The 19,256-nt window shown below is 40.8% G+C and overlaps 1 protein-coding gene across 2 annotated transcripts; it reads right to left on the bottom strand.

Annotated features, from left to right (window-relative positions):
* Positions 1-5,438: 5,438 nt before the first annotated feature.
* ZNF615 (zinc finger protein 615) lies at positions 5,439-19,005 on the bottom strand. 2 transcript variants are annotated; one of them, XM_044256672.1, is made up of 5 exons: positions 18,814-19,005; positions 14,557-14,752; positions 12,369-12,495; positions 12,017-12,109; positions 5,439-8,479 (listed from the first exon to the last, which is right to left on the bottom strand). In XM_044256672.1, exons 2-5 carry the CDS (start codon positions 14,572-14,574, stop codon positions 6,525-6,527), a joined length of 2,193 nt encoding a protein of 730 aa, XP_044112607.1. In that variant the 5' UTR covers positions 14,575-14,752; positions 18,814-19,005; the 3' UTR covers positions 5,439-6,524. The 2 variants fall into 2 exon arrangements, with proteins under 2 accessions (XP_044112607.1, XP_044112608.1); XM_044256673.1 differs by lacking the exon at positions 18,814-19,005 and adding an exon at positions 17,296-17,321.
* Positions 19,006-19,256: the final 251 nt, after the last annotated feature.

Below are 19,256 nucleotides of genomic sequence, written 5' to 3' on the forward strand. Positions count from 1 at the left end.
AAAGATTTATTTATTTGACTGAGATCACAAGTAGGCAGAAAGGCAGGCAGAGAGAGAGGAGGAAGCAGGCTCCCTGCTGAGCAGAGAGCCTATGCAGGACTCCATCCCAGGACCCTAGGATCATGACCTGAGCTGAAGGCAGAGGCTTTAAACCACTGAGCCACTCAGGTGCCCCAGTATCTGTTTTTCTTAAGGCTGTATCTAAATGTGCTTGGTAACTAGTAAAATTTCCCAGGGGTTATATTTTAAGTAATACATTGTTCTCAGGGGCAGTTACAGTGAATGATTTTGTGCTTCTTTCCCTCGTGGATATGAGACTGGCCATCACCAACTAAAGGAAAGAGCACCTGAGAGGAACCTGCATTGGGGCTGGGATTGGGGCCTCAGGGAAAGGCCACTAAAGGGAGGTGAACAAGGGTCTGGATCCAATGAGAAAGAGAGAACCACAACTGACAGTCCAAAACTATTAGGGTCAATAGCTTTTCTCCCAAAGTACCAAGATGATTCCAAAGGATTAGTTTTTTCAACAAACAATGCTGGGATAATTGTATTTCTATTTACAGAAAAATAAATTAGGACCTTTACCTCTAACCATATACAAAAATTAACTAAAGATATTTCCCAGACCTAAATGTAAGGGTTAACAGTATGAAATTTAGAAAGGCAAACTGAAGATAATGTACATAAATCAACTAAGTTAGTCATAAGTTCTGAGACAAGACAGTAATGGATGAGCCATAAAAGAAAAAGTATTAAGTTGGACATAGTTAAAATACTACAGTATGTTAACATAGTTAAAATAATATATATATAAAATACAAAATAAATACAAATAAAATACAAAAAAAAACTTGTATTTCGGATATCTGGCTCGCTCAGTCTGTAGAGCATGTGACTCTCTTGATCTTGCAGTCATGAGTTCAGGCCCTACACTGGGCATGAAGCCTACTTAAAAAGTAATAATGGAGGGCGCCTGGGTGGCTCAGTGGGTTAAGCCGCTGCCTTCGGCTCAGGTCATGATCTCAGGGTCCTGGGATTGAGTCCCGCATCGGGCTCTCTGCTCAGCGGGGAGCCTGCTTCCTCCTCTCTCTCTCTGCCTGCCTCTCTGCCTGCTTGTGATCTCTCTCTGTCAAATAAATAAATAAAATCTTTAAAAAAAAAAAAAAAGTAATAATGGGGGGAACCAGGTGGTGGGTATTAGAGAGGGCACGGACTGCATGGAGTACTGGGTGTGGTGCAAAAACAATGAATACTGTTATGCTGAAAAGAAATAATAATAATAATAATAATAATAATAATAATAGGGGCGTCTGGGTGGCTCAGTGGGTTAAAGCCTCTGCCTTCGGCTCAGGTCATGGTTTCAGGGTCCTGGAATCGAGCCCCGCATCAGGCTCTCTGCTCCGTGGGGAGCCTGCTTCCTCCTCTCTCTCTTTGCCTGCCTCTCTGACTACCTGTGGTGTGTCTGTCAAATAAATAAATAAAAATATTTTTTAAAAAATAATAAATAAAAATTATAAATAAATTAAAATTAAAACATCTGTACTTTTTTTTTTTAAACATTTGCACTTTCTAAGCACAATATTTAAGAAGTGAAAAGTAGAGCAAGAGATTAGGAGAAATATTTCCACATTATACATCTCATAAAGGACTTGTATTCAGAATATATAAAGAAGTGTCAGGATGTCTGGGTGGCTCAGTAGGTTAAGCCTCTGCCTTCAGCTTAGGTGTGATCTCAAGGTCCTGGGAATGAGTCCGGCATCAGGTTCCTTGCTTGGTGAGGAGCCTGCTTCTCGCTCTACCTGCTATTACCCCTGCTTGTGCACTCTCTGTCTGACAAATAAAATATTTTTTTTTAATTGTCAAAATTTTTGACAAATAACAATAATGACAATAACAAAACCACCATCCAGTTACTTTTGGTAATCATGAAAATTTCTAAAAAATGGATTGTGGTGATGGTGGCACAAGTCTCTAAACTTAGTAAATGTCATCGAGTTGTACACTCACTAATGGTAAATATTATATGTACATTTTGACAATAAACCTGTTGAAATGAATTGCTGTACCATACTACAAAATGTATAGGGTATGATTTTTTTTAAAGACACCATATAGAATTGCAGTACATAAACTACCTAGGAGTAAAAGTAAATGGAGATATCCGGAACATATAAGAAAAAAGTTACAACAAATCTTGCAGTAAGAATGTGAGAATCTGAGGGGCGCCTGGGTGGCTCAGTGGGTTGGGCCTCTGCCTTTGGCTCAGGTCATGATCCCAGGGTCCTGGGATTGAACCCTGCATCAGGCTCTCTGGGAGCCTGCTTCCCTGTCTCTCTGCCTGCCTCTCTGTCTACTTGTGATCTTTCTCTCTCTCAAATAAATAAATAAAATTTTAAAAAAAGAATGTGAGAATTTGAATAAAGAGAATCAAAATAGAAACTGAACATAATTGAAGAGTTTGTTCTTCAAGTATACCTTACTTTAATGCATACATTTTATGTGACTCTAGTTACCGCCCTACAAATTCACCTATATTACTACAGCTGTTTAATAATAATATCCTATATAGATATGCATAAACATTTTATAATATGTAACTATGTTTTAAATGAGATATTGTGATAAAATTAGGTTACACCTATTTTTCCCAGTTGTACTAAGTTGTACTAATTGACATAGGTTATATCTATTTTTAATAAACTTTTTGTTTTCAGAAAAGCTTAGATTTACATAAAAGTCACAAAATACTACAAAGAGTTCACATATGCTTTATTCAGCTTCCTCTCGTGTGACCACTCTATATAATTATGGTACATTTGTCAAATTAAGAAAACAACATTGTATAAATGGAATATTATGGAGCCATCAAAAATGAAATCTTGCCATTGCAATGATTTGGATGGAACTAGAGGGTATTATGCTATGTGAAATAAGTTGGTAAGAGAAAGACAATTATCATGTGATCTCACTGATAAGAGGGATCTGAGAAACAAGACAGAGGATCATAGGGGAAGGGAGGGAAAAATGAAACAAGACAAAACCAGAGTGGGACAAACCATAAGAGACTCTTAATCTCAGGAAACAAACTGAGGGTTGCTGGAGTGGAGGGGGGTGGGAGGGATGGGGTGACTGGGTGATGGACACTGGGCAGGGTATGTGCTATGGTGAGTGCTGTGAATTGTGTAAGACTGATGAATCACAGACCTATACCCCTGAAACAAATAATACATTATATGTTAATTTTTAAAATTCTGTAATACTCAACTATATTACAGATTTTATTCATATTTCATAAGTCTTTCCATTACTATCTTTTTTCTGTCCAGGAATACAATAATACATTCAGAAATCATGTTTCCTTGATTTTCTCATATAAAATGTATAATAAGAAAACTCTGTTAAAAATGGGCAAAGACCTTGAACAGGTGCTTGATCAAAGACAAACGGATGGCAAACAAGCATATGAAAAGATGATCGATGTCATTCAGTATTAGGAAATCACAAATTAAAACCACTGTGTGGTACAAGGACTCAGATATTGGAGTCGCCAAAATCCAAAAAATTTTGAGTAGAAAATGCTGGGAGAGCAACACGAATTTTTGATATTTTCTAGAGACAATACAAAAGCATACAGGAGTGTTAGAAGCTAGGCAGAGTCTTGAATGTAGATGACCCCAATTTTTTGAAACATGATCTAAAAAATCTCTTTTAACAAAATAGCTCTCACTGAGGAGGAGCTTTTAGGGCAATGGTTGCTTTTACTTGTGTCAAACCTGAGAGGAAATATCAGAGTAAATTTGGTCTTAAGTTAAAAATCCTCTTTAGTCATGGACACACCACTTGATCATGGTGAACTACTCCCATTTCTGTGGGGACAGTTGGAAGAGTGGGTGTAGGAGACAAATTTTTCTTCCCATTTTTCTAAAAAACTTGAGAAGCGACTCGAAAGACTAAAAGGAAATGTTTCTATCTGAAGGTTGAGCCTCAAAACGCCCACTAGCCCAGGGCTATGGGTCTCAAAACTCCCAGACTCCAATGCTCCCAAACACAGACAAACCCTGCACTCCCCAAACACACTGACCTCAAATTCAATCTAAAGTTCACCCCAGGAGCTCTGGTCCATGGAAACTCCCACCCCTACCGCAGCAGGCTGCTCCCTGTCAGGACCCCTGGGTGACATCCCTAAGGTAGCCTAAGGGCAGTGATCACGGGTCCGCACCTGCCACCTAGTTTTCAGTCACTGAGCCTGAGTTAACACACAGGCCCTGGGCCCTGAGCATCGTCCTTTCATCATCAGTCTCTGAAGACTATGCCTTAACTCACGCACGCATTCCTTGGTGACTGGCCCCAAATAAAACCCCAAATATGGCACGTCCCCACACGCGTTCCTGCTTCACCGGCTAGGCCCCTCACACGGGACCCACAGCCAGTCAGGCGCACCAGACCCCCAGCCTGCGAGGGCTCCCCGGAGGGTGACCGTGACCCAGTGCGGTGCTCTCCGTGCTCTCCCCACACTCTCCACCAGCGCTGGGGACGTGGAGGGCTGTGTTCACCCACCTGGAAATTCACCTGCCATTGGTGTTTTATGGAGGCATCCTCAGGTAGAATTGATCAGTTATTAATTCAATTTCCTGCTCTCTTTTCTGAAGGATTGGGGGTGGGGAGGGAAGGGGAGAGGAGACAAGGCTGAAGTCCTAAGCTTCTGACTATGGCTTTGTCTCTCTCTGGGGACCTGTCCCAATCCAGAATCCATAAAGGAGCCCACCCAGTGCTGCCTCATTGGAATAAAAAATGCCCCTTCGGACTCTCTGCTCAGCAGGGAGCCTGCTTTCCTCTCTCTCTCTCCCTCTCTGCCTGCCTCTCTGCCTACTTGTGATCTCTGTCAAATCACTAAATAAAATCTTAAAAAAAGAATTCCCCTAGTGCACTCCTCACTTAGTAATTTACAAGGATTTTAGGAATGTTTGCCAGGAAACAAGGGGTACGGACCAATGTATATATTTTCCATTATCTCACAAGGTCAAAGAGTAAGTGCTAAATGATTCTACTTTCCTCATAGTCTATAAATGACAAACTTACAGAATCTCTGATGCCAGGGGTCAGGGTCACAGAAAATTTGACTATGAAGGAGTAGCATGAAGAGGTTTGTGTTGACAAAACATTCTGTGGTGTTGGTTACACTAACCTACGCATGTGATAAAGTTTCTTAAAACTATATAAAAAAGGAAAGAAAAGAAAGAAAGAAAGATAGATAGATAGATGATAGATAGATAGATAGATAGATAGATAGATGGATGAGTACATGTTACAACTGGTGAGATCAGGGCACCTGGGTGGCTCAGTCGATTAAGTGTCTGTTCAGCTCAGGTCATGATCCCAGGGATCAAGTCCCGCATGAGGCTCCCTGCTCAGTGGGCAGTCTGCTTCTCCCTCTACCTTCCCTCCTGTTCATGTTGTCTCTCTCAAATAAATAAACAAAATCTTAAAAAAAAAAAAAAACTGGTGAGACCCAAGTAAATCCTGTGTTTAAAAGCATTATAATTTCACTTTCCTCTATTTGATAATTAACTCTGGTTATGTAAAATGTTACCTTTGGAAATAGCTGGCTGAAGGACATTTAGGAAATTTCTGAAATATTCCAGTGTTTGTGATTCTAAACTTATTTCAAATTCAAAACTGATGGTACTTATAACTTGGTTAAACACATCCAAATATATCGTTATACTATGAAATTAACATATAGCTTCATTTTGAAATACTTCAAGTATTCTATAATAACAAACTTGAAACTAAAGAAATTCTAAAGTTAATTATATAATGACACAGGCATAGAACACTCCTGCACTGTACATATTAAAATTTGATTCATGGTGAGAGTAACGGCCACGATTTAAAATTTATAAAATCAATGACAAGGCAATCAAATATAGCTTAAGTATCCTGTTCTGGATGCTTGTGCGGTGTGCTATCCGTTATGTTTAGATGTGACAGAATGCTCTCATTCATCATTTCCCCAAAGCTTCAAGGCTTCTTTCCTCTAAGTTGTCTGATATTTTGCGGAAGTCCACCACATCCAATGTGTTCCTAAGTTATTTCTGTATGGATTTCCTGGCAAATATATTACTTCAAGCCCTACTATATTAATTGCCATAGGAAGTGCTTGTCTAGTGTGAACTGACATCTATTGAGGTCTTACTTCTGGGCAAAGGTTTCCCCACAGTTACATTTCTGCCAACTGGAAATACCCATGATCTCTGATGATCACATGATAGGGTCTACTTCCCACTGAAGGCTTTCCTCGTCTTTCACATTCATAGACTCTATTTCAATCTACACTTTTTAGATGTATAATGTCCTAAAACATTTTCATCAAGGACGATTGTGAGTTGTTTTGTAAATTTTTTCCTCAACATAAAATATGACACAATTGATTACTCAAGATGATACCATTCTTTGCACTGTTATTTTCATTACATACTATTATCTTGAGGGCCTACAACTGGCAACAGGTTATCCCAAAGTGACTATCTATGAATTCTCTTATGTTTAACGAGGATTGACAAGTGGGCAAAAGCTTTCCCACAATCACTGCATCCATAGGGCCTCTCTCCTGTATGTTTCCTTTGATGAACATTGAGCCCCGACTTTGTAGTGAAGGCTTTCCCACACTCGCTACATTCATACGGTTTCTCTCCTGTGTGAATTCTCTGATGGGTAATGAGGTCATTTTTACGCAAAGAATATTTTCCACATTCAGGACACGCAAAGGAAGTTTTTCCTGTGTGAAATCTCTGATGTTGTACGAGGCAGGTTTTCTTCCTGAAAGCTTTATCACATTCATTGCATTTGTATGGTTTCTCCCCAGTGTGCGTTTGCTGATGTATACCCAGAGTACTCTTCATGGTGAAGCCCTTTCCACATTCATTGCATATATACGGTTTCTCCCCAGTATGAGTTCGCAAATGGGCAATGAGCATGCTTTTCCCAGTTAAGCCTTTGCCACATTCATTACATATATAGGGTTTCTCTCCTGTATGAGTGCGCCTATGTACATTGAGATGACTCTTCTCTGTGAAGCCTTTTCCACATTCATTGCATATATAGGGCTTCTCTCCTGTATGAGTTCGTTGATGTCCAATCAGCCGTATCTTTGCTGGAAAGCCTTTCCCACATTCACTGCATATATAAGGTTTCTCTCCTGTGTGAGTGCGTTGATGTACAATCAGACGGTTCTTCACGGTGAAGCCTTTCCCACAATCGTTGCATATATATGGCTTCTCTGCAGTATGAGTTCGCTGGTGTACAATGAGATCACTCTTCATGGTAAACCCTTTTCCACATACGCTGCACACATAGGGCTTTTCTCCTGTATGCGTTCGCTGATGTCTGATGAGAGGACTCTTCAAGGTGAAGCCTTTTCCATACTCACTGCATGTGTAGGGTTTCTCTCCTGTATGAGATCGCTGATGTACTATGAGACAGTGCTTCACTGAAAAGCCTTTTCCACATTCACTGCACATATACAATTTCTGTTCTGTATGAGTTTGCTGATGTGTGATAAGACTGTTCTTCAAGGTGAAACCTTTCCCACATTCATTGCATATAAAAGGTTTCTCACCAGTATGAGTTCGCTGATGTGCAACAAGACGCCTCTTCTCAATGAAGCCTTTTCCACAATCACAGCATATATAAGGTTTCTCTCCTGTATGAGTTTTCTGATGTGTAGTGAGACTGAACTTTGTAGAGAAGGCTTTCTCACATAGACTGCATGCATGGGGCTTCTCTCCTGTATGAGTTCGCTGATGATAAATAAGCTGACACTTCTTGATGAACACTTTCCCACATTCGTTACATGTATAAGGCTTCTGTCCCGTATGAGTTTTCAGGTGTAAATTGAACTGTGATTTCTTGAAGAACGTTTTGTCACATTCAGTACATTTGTGTTTCAGTCCTGTATGAGTTCTCTGATGTTCAGTTAGCCTGGATTTTCTAGAGAATGCCTTCCCACACAGACTGCATCCATGAGGTTTCTCTCGAGTATGAACTCTCTGATGATCAATGAGCTGAGACACCTTGACAAAGGCTTTCCCACAGTCACCACATACATGGGCTTTCTGCATGTTATGAATTCTCTGCTGTTTAATGACCTGGGAATTATTGTTGATGGGTTTTACACTTACAGGAAATTTTATTACACTATAAAATTGTTCTTGGTTAGTATAAAGAAGGGATTTCGCATCTTCATTAAACTCAGAGTTCTTTGAGTTATAGTTTATACCCCTGCTTTCAAAACTTAAATTTGATTTTGAAGGCTTTTCACATAAGTCAAATATATCATAATTTTGCTTTAACAGGAAATGACTTTCTCTCTGATTAAGAATATTTGCAAATGTATTATGTTCACACCATCGTTCCACACTCTTCTGATTGCTTCGATTTTCCAAGTGACATTGCAGAGAATCATCAACGTTCCTGATTTCTAAGAGAGAAAAGAACAATGAATCACTCTGTAATCTCTCATAATCTTATCTTGGAATAAAACTTTTAAAAATGCCTTCACATTGGGCGCCTGGGTGGCTCAGTGGGTTAAAGCCTCTGCCTTCCACTTGGGTTGTGATCCCAGGGTCCTGGGATTGAGCCCTGCATTGGGCTCTCTGCTCAGTGGGGAGCCTGCTTCCCTCTGTCTCTGCCTGCCTCTCTGCCTCCTTGTGATCTCTGTTAAATAAATAAATAAAATCTTTTTTTAAAATTAAAGAATAAAAAATAAATAAAAATGCCTTCACCTGGGGGTGGCTGGGTGGCTCAGACCATTAAGTGTCTGCCTTCGGCTCAGATCATGATCTCAGGATCCTGGGATTGAGCCCCACTTTGGGCTCCACACTCAGCGGGAAGTCTGTTTATCTCTCTTCCTCTGCCCCTCCCCCTCCCCCATTCAAGTTCACTCTCTCAAATAAATAAAATCTTTTTAAAAAATAAATGTTAAAAATAGAAATACCCTAGGGCACCTGGGTGGCTCAGTTGGTTAAGTGGTTGCTTTCGGCTCAGGTCATGATCCCAGGATCCTGGGATCGAGCCCTGCATCAGGCTCCCTGCTTGATGGGCAGCCTGCTTCTCCCTCTCCACCACTAGTGCTCTCTCACATGCTCTCTCAAATAAATAAAATCTTTTTAAAAAAATAGAACTACCCTATGATACAACAATTGAACTACTAGGTATTTACCCAAGGATACAAAAATACAGATTTGAAGGGGCACATGCACCCTGATGTTTATAGCAGCATTATTAACAACAGCTAACATATGGAAAGAGCCCACATGTCCACCAACTGATGAATGGATAGAGAAGAGTGATATGCAGACATACACACAATGGAGTACTACGCAGCCAACAAAAAAGAATGAAATCTTGCCTTTTGCAATGAAATGGATGAAGTTACAGTGTATTAAGCTAAGTGAAATAATTCAGTCAGAAAAACAAATATAAAATTTCACTCATATGTGGAATTTAAGAAACAAATGAACATACAGGAAGATACATGGAACATATAGGAAGGAAAAAAAAAAGAGAGAAAAGCAAACCAAGAGTCTCTTAACTACAGAAAACAAATTGAGGGTTTCTGGAGGGAGGGAGGTGGGGGATGGCCTAAATGGGATGGGTACTAAGAAGGACACTTGTGATGAGCACTGGGTGTTGTATGTAAGTGATGAATCACTAAATTCTACTCCTGAAACCAATATTAAACTATATGTTAACTAACTAGAATTTAAATAAAAATTTGGGGAAAAAAGATAAAGAAGATATGGTATACGCATACAATGGAATATTGCTAAACCCTAAAAAAAGAAGGAAATCTTGCCATTTGCAACAAAATGAATGGATCTAGATGATATAATACTAAGTGAAATATGTCAGCCAGAGAAAGACAAACACCTTATGATTTTACCCATATGTGGAATTTAAGGAAAAAAACAAGTGAACAAAGCGGTAAGAGACAAACAAAAAAGCAGACTCTTAGAGAGAAGAAACTGATAATTGCCAGAAAGAAGGTGGATAGGAGGATGGGTTAAATAGATAAGGGAGTTAAGAGCAATTTATCTTGATGAGCAGAGAAATACATAGAATTGTTGAATCACTATATTGTGTACCCAAAATGAATATAACACTGTATGTTAATTACACTTCAATAGGAAAAAAAAAAAAGAATCAGAGTCAAGGTCTTAAAAAATTAGGGGATATTCCATTTTGCCATCACTTTAGAAACTGGAAAGTAATAATAAATGGCCACAGCCAGTGTCAGGGCGTGATTGACTGGATTACCAAAAAAAAAAAAAAAAGTGAAAACAAAAGCTTTAGGAAAATAAATGCAGTGATAGTATCTAGTAACTAAAGAAAAATATGAATTAGCAAAACCATGAAGGAAATTACTTGAAGCAGACTTAAGTTATGACCTGGTTTGGGTTGGAAATCATGTAGCATGTTAAAAAAGATATTTTCTTGTTAATCAAATGACCTTTAAGAAGGGAGCTCAGGGGCACCGAATGGCTCCGTCAGTTAACCATCCAACTCTTGATGTTTGCTCAGGTCATGATCTCAGGTTGTGATATTAAGCCTTGTGTCAGGCTGTGGAGCCTACTTAAAATTCTCTCTCTACCCCACTCCCCTTCAAAAATGAAGAAACCTCAGCAAGTAGAAAACATGCCAGGATAGGGAGAAATTTAAAATGTGTAGTTGTGTTGAGCTGAAAAAGAACCTAAATTTTTTAAAAAGATGGAGAGAAGATGATTCCTGTTCTCACACACAAAACGTGAAGTCATAGGCTGCTACCATGAAGAAGATAAAATACATCGAAAGAAAGCAGATTGTATTAAGAGAGAAGCCAATTAGGATGTATGAGAGAAAGGAAAGAGATTAATTCATGGGAATAGAGGAAGCTTTTCAGAGTTATGAGAACTGAGAAGAAAATGAAAACAGAAGTAGGGAGAGAGAACCTCCAGGGTTCTGGTGGGAAAGTCGGGGAGGGGAGCCAAGGAACAACATAAGTGCACAGAAAAACCAGGTTATCATGGAGACAAAGCATCCAAGGTGGGGTTAGATATTATGGAAGGAAATCATTATTTCCTAGTAAGGCAGGTAAGGAAGGTAGTAAGAAGAAAGTAATGAACTTAAAGTTGTTTTCTTCCAGAGAGGCCTGGAAAGTGGAATTTCATTGCAGGAGTGGTGGTAACACAAGCAACAACACTGTGACAGTGGGTGAAGATGAGGAAGATTAGAAAATCCTAGGAGGGAGAGCCTGGCTCAGTCACTGGAGCATGTGACTCTTGATCTCAGGGTTATAAGTTCGAGGCCCATGTTGGGTGTTTAAAATACCCACGTTGGATATTTAAAAACAAAAATCCTTAAAAAAAACTCAAAAAGGGGAGCCTGGGTTGATCAGTAGGTTGAGCATCCAACTCTTGATTTTGGCTCAGGTCATGATCTTAGGTTGTGGGATCGAGACCTGCGTTAAGATCCTGTGTTCAGCAGGGAGTCTGCTTGACGATTCTCTCTGCCTCTGCCTCTTCCTGCTCATGCACACTTTCTCTCTAAAAATAAATAAATCTTTCTAAAAAATAATAAGAGAAGCGCCTAGGTGGCTCAGTGGGTTAAGACTCTGCCTTTGGCTCGGGTCATGATCTCAGGGTCCTGGTATCAAGCCCTGCATTGGGCTCTCTGCTCAGCAGGGAGCCTGCTTCCCCCTCTCTCTTCCTGCCTCTCTGCCTACACGTGATCTCTCTCTCTCTCTGTCAAATAAATAAACAAAATCTTTTTAAAAAATAAATAAATAAACAGGGATCCAAACTCAAAAGAAAAAAAAGGAGCATATTTTCCTCTAAACTTCAATAATGAAAAAGAATTCTCATATGAGAAGAGACATACAGGGACGGCTGCTGATGTTTCCTGACACGGTCACAGTCCTGATGCCTTCCCTGAATGACCTAACACTACTGAGCCGCCCACCTTGCCAGTTCTCACTCACCTGGGCAGATCTGACTGTGCATTTCATCTTCTCTCATCCAAAATTCTCCTCGCTCCAACTTGGAGAGTGCATCTGGTTTGCTGGCTTGATACCCTGTTCGTGAGAAAAGACAGAAGATTCAGGGGACTGGGGTACATCAAGAAGGGATAATGTTATACTTTAGGAACTAAACAGGTTTCATATCTGTAACATCAAGGCTTTTCTCTCAGAAGATGGGACATTATGCACTCTTGTCTAAGGCAAGAGAAGGATCTGAGGATCTCCCATCTCAGAGTATTGAAGAGTTAAGTAGCTGAGAAAGAAAGAGCCACTGGCAGAGCGCCTGGGAGTCTCACAGGGGAGCTGTCCTCACCCACTGACACCAGGTTCCTATAATTTTCCAACATCATGTCCCGGTACAGGTCCTTCTGAGCAGGGGCCAGGAGCTGCCACTCCTCCCAGGTGAAGTCCACAGCCACATCATCAAAAGTCAGGAATTCCTGTTATAACACAGTTATATTTAATGAAGTGATATTCTTGTGGTGATACGGAAAAAACAGATGAAGTTATTCTGCTCATTTCACTATATAGGAAATGGTGGTTTTTATTCTTTAATACATTGTGATAGAAAAAATCTTGTATATTATGTCATGTGCAATCTTCTTTCATTCAATGAACTTGAAAATTTAAGGAAATTTCTGTAGTATGTATCACAAAATCCTCTTGCTAGTGTAGGAATCTATAATCTATATATATATTTGAGAGCCTCTTTGCCAATACTGAACTACATAACACTTATAAGCAGACAAATAGTACAGATTTCTAAATGCACCATAAGCATTCGAGCTAACACCAAAACCAGCAATGAAGAGACTGCAGATAAGACAATACATACTTATTTCAGTGGTTAATAAAATAAACAAAAGAAACTGTATAAAACATGTACAAAGCAAAAGGATTAACAGATGACTAAGCAAAATTTTTTTAAAAAAACTATAAAGAACATATTTATGGACACATATGTAAAAAGACAAACATATATGTATGTGTGCATATCGTTAGGCAGGGTTAATACCGGAACAGATACAATGAAGAAACAGCTGTAGGAAACACATTTTTACATTTATAAATAGTAGGGGCAGTTAAGGACCTCACCGACCACAACACCTCTCTGAAAAACCATCAGAGACCTATGTGAACTTCAGACCTACGTGCCATGAAATATTAACATCCCTCAAGGAACCAGTCTGTTTTCTCCTCACACTTGATGCCTGTGATATTGTGATATAAGAAGTTTGTATTTCATATTCATCTCTGGTTCTTTGCACAAGGGCTCCTAAAGCCCTGGAATTTCCTAAGTGGTTGGGGTGGGAAGGAAATCTTGCATTACTTGTAATAAGCTCCTTTCAACCATACCTGAATATATATTAATGAGGTAACACTAGTGGGACCCTAGATACCCTAAGGATATGGCTGGTTACTAGGGAAACCAACCTACTGATTACAGGGCTGGAACTTTCAGCCCCACCCCAGCTGTCCAGGGAAGGAGAGGGACTGGAGATTGAGATAATCATTAATGGCCAGTGTTTTAATCAATTGCCCCTAAATGATGAAACCTCCATAAAAAAAACCAACATTCCAAGGGACACTTGGGTGGCTCAATGGGCTAGGCATCTGACTTTGGCTCAGATCATGATCTCAGGGTTCTGGTATAAGCCCCGCATCGGGTTCACTCAGTGGGGAGTCTGTTTGTCCCTCTCCCTCTGTACCCCCTACCTTGTGCACATATGCACATGCTCTCTCTCTCTCAAATAAATATTAAAAAACAACAACAACAACAACACTGACTCACACTACACTACAGGGCTCAGAGAAGTTCCAGGTTGGTGAGCATATAAAGGTGCTGGGAGGGTGGCTTATTTCGAGAAGGCAACCTTCTATCCTTTATAATAAATTGGTAAATGTGAGGTAAAGTATTTTCCTGAATTATGTGAGTCACTGTAGTGAATTATCAAAACCAACAAAGGGATTGTGGGAACGGCCTATTTGTAGTCAAGTCAGAAGTACGAGTACTCTGGGCACCAAATTCTTGGCATCTGACATGAGGGCACACTTGTGGAGTATGACAGGAAATCCATGCAGTCAGTGTCAAGATTGAATCAAACTGTACACAGGTGGTATCTGGAGAGTTGGAGAACTGGTCATTTGTGCACAAAAACACATGTTTGATGTCAGAAGTGTTGGCAATAGACATATCACAGTAATGCCTACCATGTAACTTATCAAGATTCTCTTGTGATGATTGTCAGAGATATTTGCAGCAAACTGACAGCTCATGTGACCTATAGGGTCTTACACAGTCACATTTATTCATTCCAACATGAATCACAAAGTATGAATCCTATGAAAAATAGGTTCCTGATCCTACTTTGCCCAGTTTTCTCCAGATCCTGCTATTCTCAATTTAAACTTTTCTTTTTAATTGCACTGATCTTTTTTTTAGTCAATTTCTACAAATCCATTGGGAAATAAAGGAAAGAATAAAAGAGCTCAAAAGTCACCTGGGCCTGGATCATCATCTTTTGATTTGGGGAAATGGCTGCTAACTTGGATGCTCTGTCTTTAGCTCTTCCGGATCAGCTCTAAATTTCTGTTCAAAAATCTCAGTCTCCAGTCAATGGTTTCCCCATTGATCTAAGTCTTGGAGTCTTCTCCTCCCTCTTCCCTTGATTTGTCTAGTTCCTGGAGAGCCAGCACCTAGAGGTTGAAAAACAAATTACTCTGAGTGGCACATTCTCTTTAGGCCCAGATGTTGTCACTCTTGCTGTGTATTCGCCTTATACCAAGGCCCCAAAAGATCTGTCTTTTTATTAAGCACTCTGGGCCAAGAAAACATAAAATTCAGAATGTTTGGTATATGTGCTGCCGAAGCGAGCACAAAATTCAGAATGTTTGGGAAGCACCTTTCTTCTGTAGAGTGGAAGCACTACGACTATCAGAGGGAATGTGGGACAGAGACCCAGAAGAGTGTGATACCCAGTGGCAGAGAACTCCTTAGGTGGATTCATTTTAGGAACGAGGACATACAGACAGTTAAGGTGTACACATTTTAATTTTTAAATTAATTTATTTATTTACTTATAGAAAAAGAGGGAGCAACTGTGAGCATGAGAGGGGCAGAGGGAGAGTGAGAGAGAGAATCCCAAGCAGGATCCATGCACAGAACCGAACCCAACAGAGGACTCAGTCTCATGACCCTGAGATCACAACCTGAGCCAAAGCCAAGAGTTGGATGCTTAACCGACTGAGCCACCCAGGCGCCCCATTATCTTTTAAATCAGGCATGTCCATCCCCCTCTTCAAAAGTTTTCTTACATCCCAGGCTGCATACATTTTGATTTTGAGAACATCGTGCTAAGCAAATATTAAGCGGGGTCTTATTTAATTTCTCATTACCATCCATTTCTTGATACTCTGTAGAGAATTATAAGTATAAACCTATATAGGATGGTCAGCAAAAATATTCTTTAGAAATAGAACTGAAATAAAGACATTTTCAGGCAAAAGCAGAGAGAATTGTTCATCAGAAAACCTGTGTCACAGCAAACATGAATGTTCTTCAAGCAAAAGGAAAGGATCCCCCAACATAAGCAGAGGAGCAAGCGGTCAAGAGAAACAAAACTGGTAAGAGTTTAAGTCTAACTTAGTACCACATGGGGATGCCTGGGTGGCTCAGTCGGTTAAGTGACTGCCTTCGGCTCAGGTCTCGATCCCAGGATCAAGTCCTGCGGTGGGGGGGGGGCGGGTTCCTTGTTCAACGGGAAGCCTGCTTCTCCCTCTGCCTGCCACTGCCCCTGCTTTTGCTCTATCTATCTCAGTCTCTGACAAATAAATAAATAAATAAATAAATAATTTTTTTAAAAAAGGCCAATTATAAATATTCACCTAATATTCACTCTTTAGTCAGATGACTGGTTACAACATTTAAACAGAAAAAGTATATATCATCATTTTTTTTAAAATTTTTAAGGATTTTATTTATTTATTTGTCAGAGAGAGAGAGAGCGCCAGCACAAGCAGGGGGAGCAGCAGGCAGCAGTCAGAGGGAGAAGTAGGCTCTTCGCTGAGCAAGGAGCCTGATGCTGGACTTGATCACTGGGATCATGACCTGAGCTGAACATAGATGCTTAACCAACTAAGCCACCCAGCTGTCCCTATACCATCATAAACCACACAGAGGTCAAGGTCAGAGTTAAAGAACAGGACATTTCATGGGAATAATTTAACATTCAATTTAACATTCAAAGTATTGCTAGTAAACTAAAAATCTACTTCTAAGAATTTCTGAAAAGGAAATACTGGCAACAGTGTAGTATTTGATAGGACATTTAGTTTCTTCATTATAGTTTCCATAAGAGCACTTACGTTTTAAATCAGAAAATTATCAGCATTCTATAATTAAAATTGTGTTGCTAGATCATTAATGTAAGTTCATAGCTTTAAAAGTTTTCATATTTCCTGTACCCTGGGGCAAATAACACATTATATGTTAATACAAATAAATAAATAAATAAATAAATAAAATAACGAGGAAAAAAAGTTTTCATACTTAAAAGAATAAAGACAGAGCAACAAAGGGGAGGCAGGGAGAGAGCAAATTAAATTTTACAAAGCACAAAACCATAAATATGGGGAAATCATCAGCCTTCTTATTCAAATATACTAGGTTCCCGCCATCATAGATCACCATTTTAGGTATTTTACTTCACTGCATCTTCAAAACAACCCCTGAGGGAGATTTTGACTTCTTTTTGCTATCAGGGAAGCAGACACAGGTCACATCAATCACACAGTGGATTGAAAAATCAGATTCATTTCAGGAGTGCCTGGGTGGTTCAGTCAGTTAAGTGTCTGTCTTCGGTTCAGGTCATGATCCTGGAGTTCTGGGATTGAGCCCCTTGTCAGGCTCCCAGTTCAGTGGGGAGTCTGCTTCTCCCTCTCTTTTTGTCCCCACTCCCAGCTTGTGCTCTCTCTCACCTTCTCTCTCAAATAAATGAATAAAATCTTTAAAAAAAATTAATAAAAACAAGATTCATTCATTCCAAAATGCACTTTCATTCCACTTCATAGCAGGTCAAGACTATCTGTAAATAAGAAATCTATCCATTAAGTAAACAAAGGAAACAAGTAAAAAGCTATTAGAACTCTATTAGTCATGTAATTCCAGAGGCATTTAGAGTAACCATACAGGACGGCAGCTGTCTTTAGAATGCACCAAAACCAACAGAAGGCTGACTCACAATGTGTCTGGGTGGCTCAGGCGGTTAGGCTTCTAACTCTTAATTTTGGCTCAGGTCATGATCTCAAGGTTGTGAGACGGAACCAGTCTCAGGCTCTGTGCTGGTCATGGAGCCTGCGTGGAATTCTCTCTCTCTCCCTCCACCTCTCCCTACCTGTAACAAAAAAGACTGCTTCATGAACAAAGGATGGACAGAGAGTTAGATAACTGGTAGAGCTAGTCTAGTAGGACATTAATGGTAGAATCTAGGTGGTAGGTGTAAGGATGGATACTTTAACATTCTTCTGATATTTCTGTATGTTTGAAAATTTTCCATGCTAAAATATTAGGTGGAGAGAAAGATACTGCAATAAGAATTTAGTAGCATGGCCAAGTAGCAAGTAGATATTTAAAATTGATTGATCTTTTATATTCTAGAAAATTATAAGGAAAAGGGAGTCAGATAGGAATAACAAGCTTACAACTGCGATTAAAAAAAAAAAGTCTACATTGGAGATGAAAGGCAGGGGAACAAATCCATGAATAAATGCATAATCGTGAAATGTCCCCAAAATGATACCTAAACATTTCAAACATTGCACCTTTATACAAACATACGCAAATACTGACTACAAATCCACTCACAATACCACATTAAATTAATCCTACATTAAAATAATTTGTAAATGTTTATTACATGAAATAAGGGGACAGAGAAAATCATTTTACCATTTACATAATTTATCTGGATTATCAATATTAAGCACACAACATGGAAGCCTCAAACTGGAATGTACTAAAATTTAGACAAGGGTTATCCCTTGGGAATAGAACTTAATGACAAGAGATGTTATTTTGCTTGTGTCAGACGCAGTCTGAAAAGAAATATCCCAGAGGAATGAGCAGAAATCTTGCAGGACAAAGGAGAAAAGGCTGCATCTTAAACAGGAAACCGCTATGAGGTACGCGGCATCATTCATCTCGCCAGAAATTTTGAAGTTCGACAGTAAGGGGTGATGTTAGGGGCCAAAACTAGAGCTTAAGACCTGGGGCTACGGGGCAGAAGGGGGAGGCAAAGGCATCTCGCGTCCGTGGCAGCAGCCAAGCCCCGGGCCTCCAGGCGCAGCTCATTCTCCAGCAGCGGCGCGGACGCTCGGGGCAGCACCCCCGAACCCCGTGAACCCTACAGATCCCTGCACGTGAATCCCGAAACAGGCCTCATTTTCGAGCCCCGAACCAAAGGTGCACCATATGCAGCCGTCCCGGACAGCCACCACCCTCCGGCTAGCCATCTCGGAGCCCCAGAGAGTAAACGGCCCCCAGATGGGCCCTCGGCCCCAGGTCGCTGTTCCCCAGAGATCTTCAACCACGAGCCGCGAGAGCGACTCGGGACTGGGGCGAGGGGCGCCACAAGCGCACACGCCACACGGCGGTACACCCACCCACGCCCTCCTCCAGCTGGAATCCCCGACGCGTCATCCCAGGCGGACGCCGACCGCCACTCCTCAGCCACCGCCCACTAACAGCCCTAGACACTGACCTGATTTTCGCCACACACCACCACGACCGGCCGGCGCCTGAACTTACTTCGCCGAACTTCGCCCGCGTGGCTCGGAACTGCGGGACGGTGGCCAACAGGGGTCTGAGGCATTTGTAGAGAAAAGGCAACTGGATCCCGGCTTTTCCGCTTCGGCAACATGGCCGCGCCCGGGCCGTGCCCCCACGGGGGCGGCCATCTTAGATCACGGTCGTACGGGCCGCCGAGGGGCCCCTTCCGTGCCCGCGAGCAGAGACGGTTGGGAAAGTGGAAGGGCTATTGGGAAAGTGGAAGGGCTAGTGGGTCCCTGCGGAAGCGCACTGGTGTCTCCAGGCTGAAGGTTAAACCGGTCAAAAACGGTGCGGCGGAAATCCCTTTCAGTGAGCCGACAGGAAAATTAAACTTAGATGGCTCCGTTGGCACTACCCCGTTAAAAGAAAGTGGAG

The sequence above is a fragment of the Neovison vison genome, chromosome 7 (genome assembly GCF_020171115.1).
Source record: "Neovison vison isolate M4711 chromosome 7, ASM_NN_V1, whole genome shotgun sequence".
Taxonomy (NCBI): domain Eukaryota; kingdom Metazoa; phylum Chordata; class Mammalia; order Carnivora; family Mustelidae; genus Neogale; species Neogale vison.

What these genes read in the sequence shown, in the direction of transcription:
- ZNF615 (XM_044256672.1), bottom strand. An exon ending in TAGGAACCTGGTGTCAGTGG is followed by an intron (nt 12,110 to 12,368) that starts GTGAGGACAGCT and finishes TCTCACGAACAG; the next exon opens with GGTATCAAGCCAGCAAACCA. An exon ending in GCACAGTCAGATCTGCCCAG is followed by an intron (nt 8,480 to 12,016) that starts GTGAGTGAGAAC and finishes TTTCTCTCTTAG; the next exon opens with AAATCAGGAACGTTGATGAT.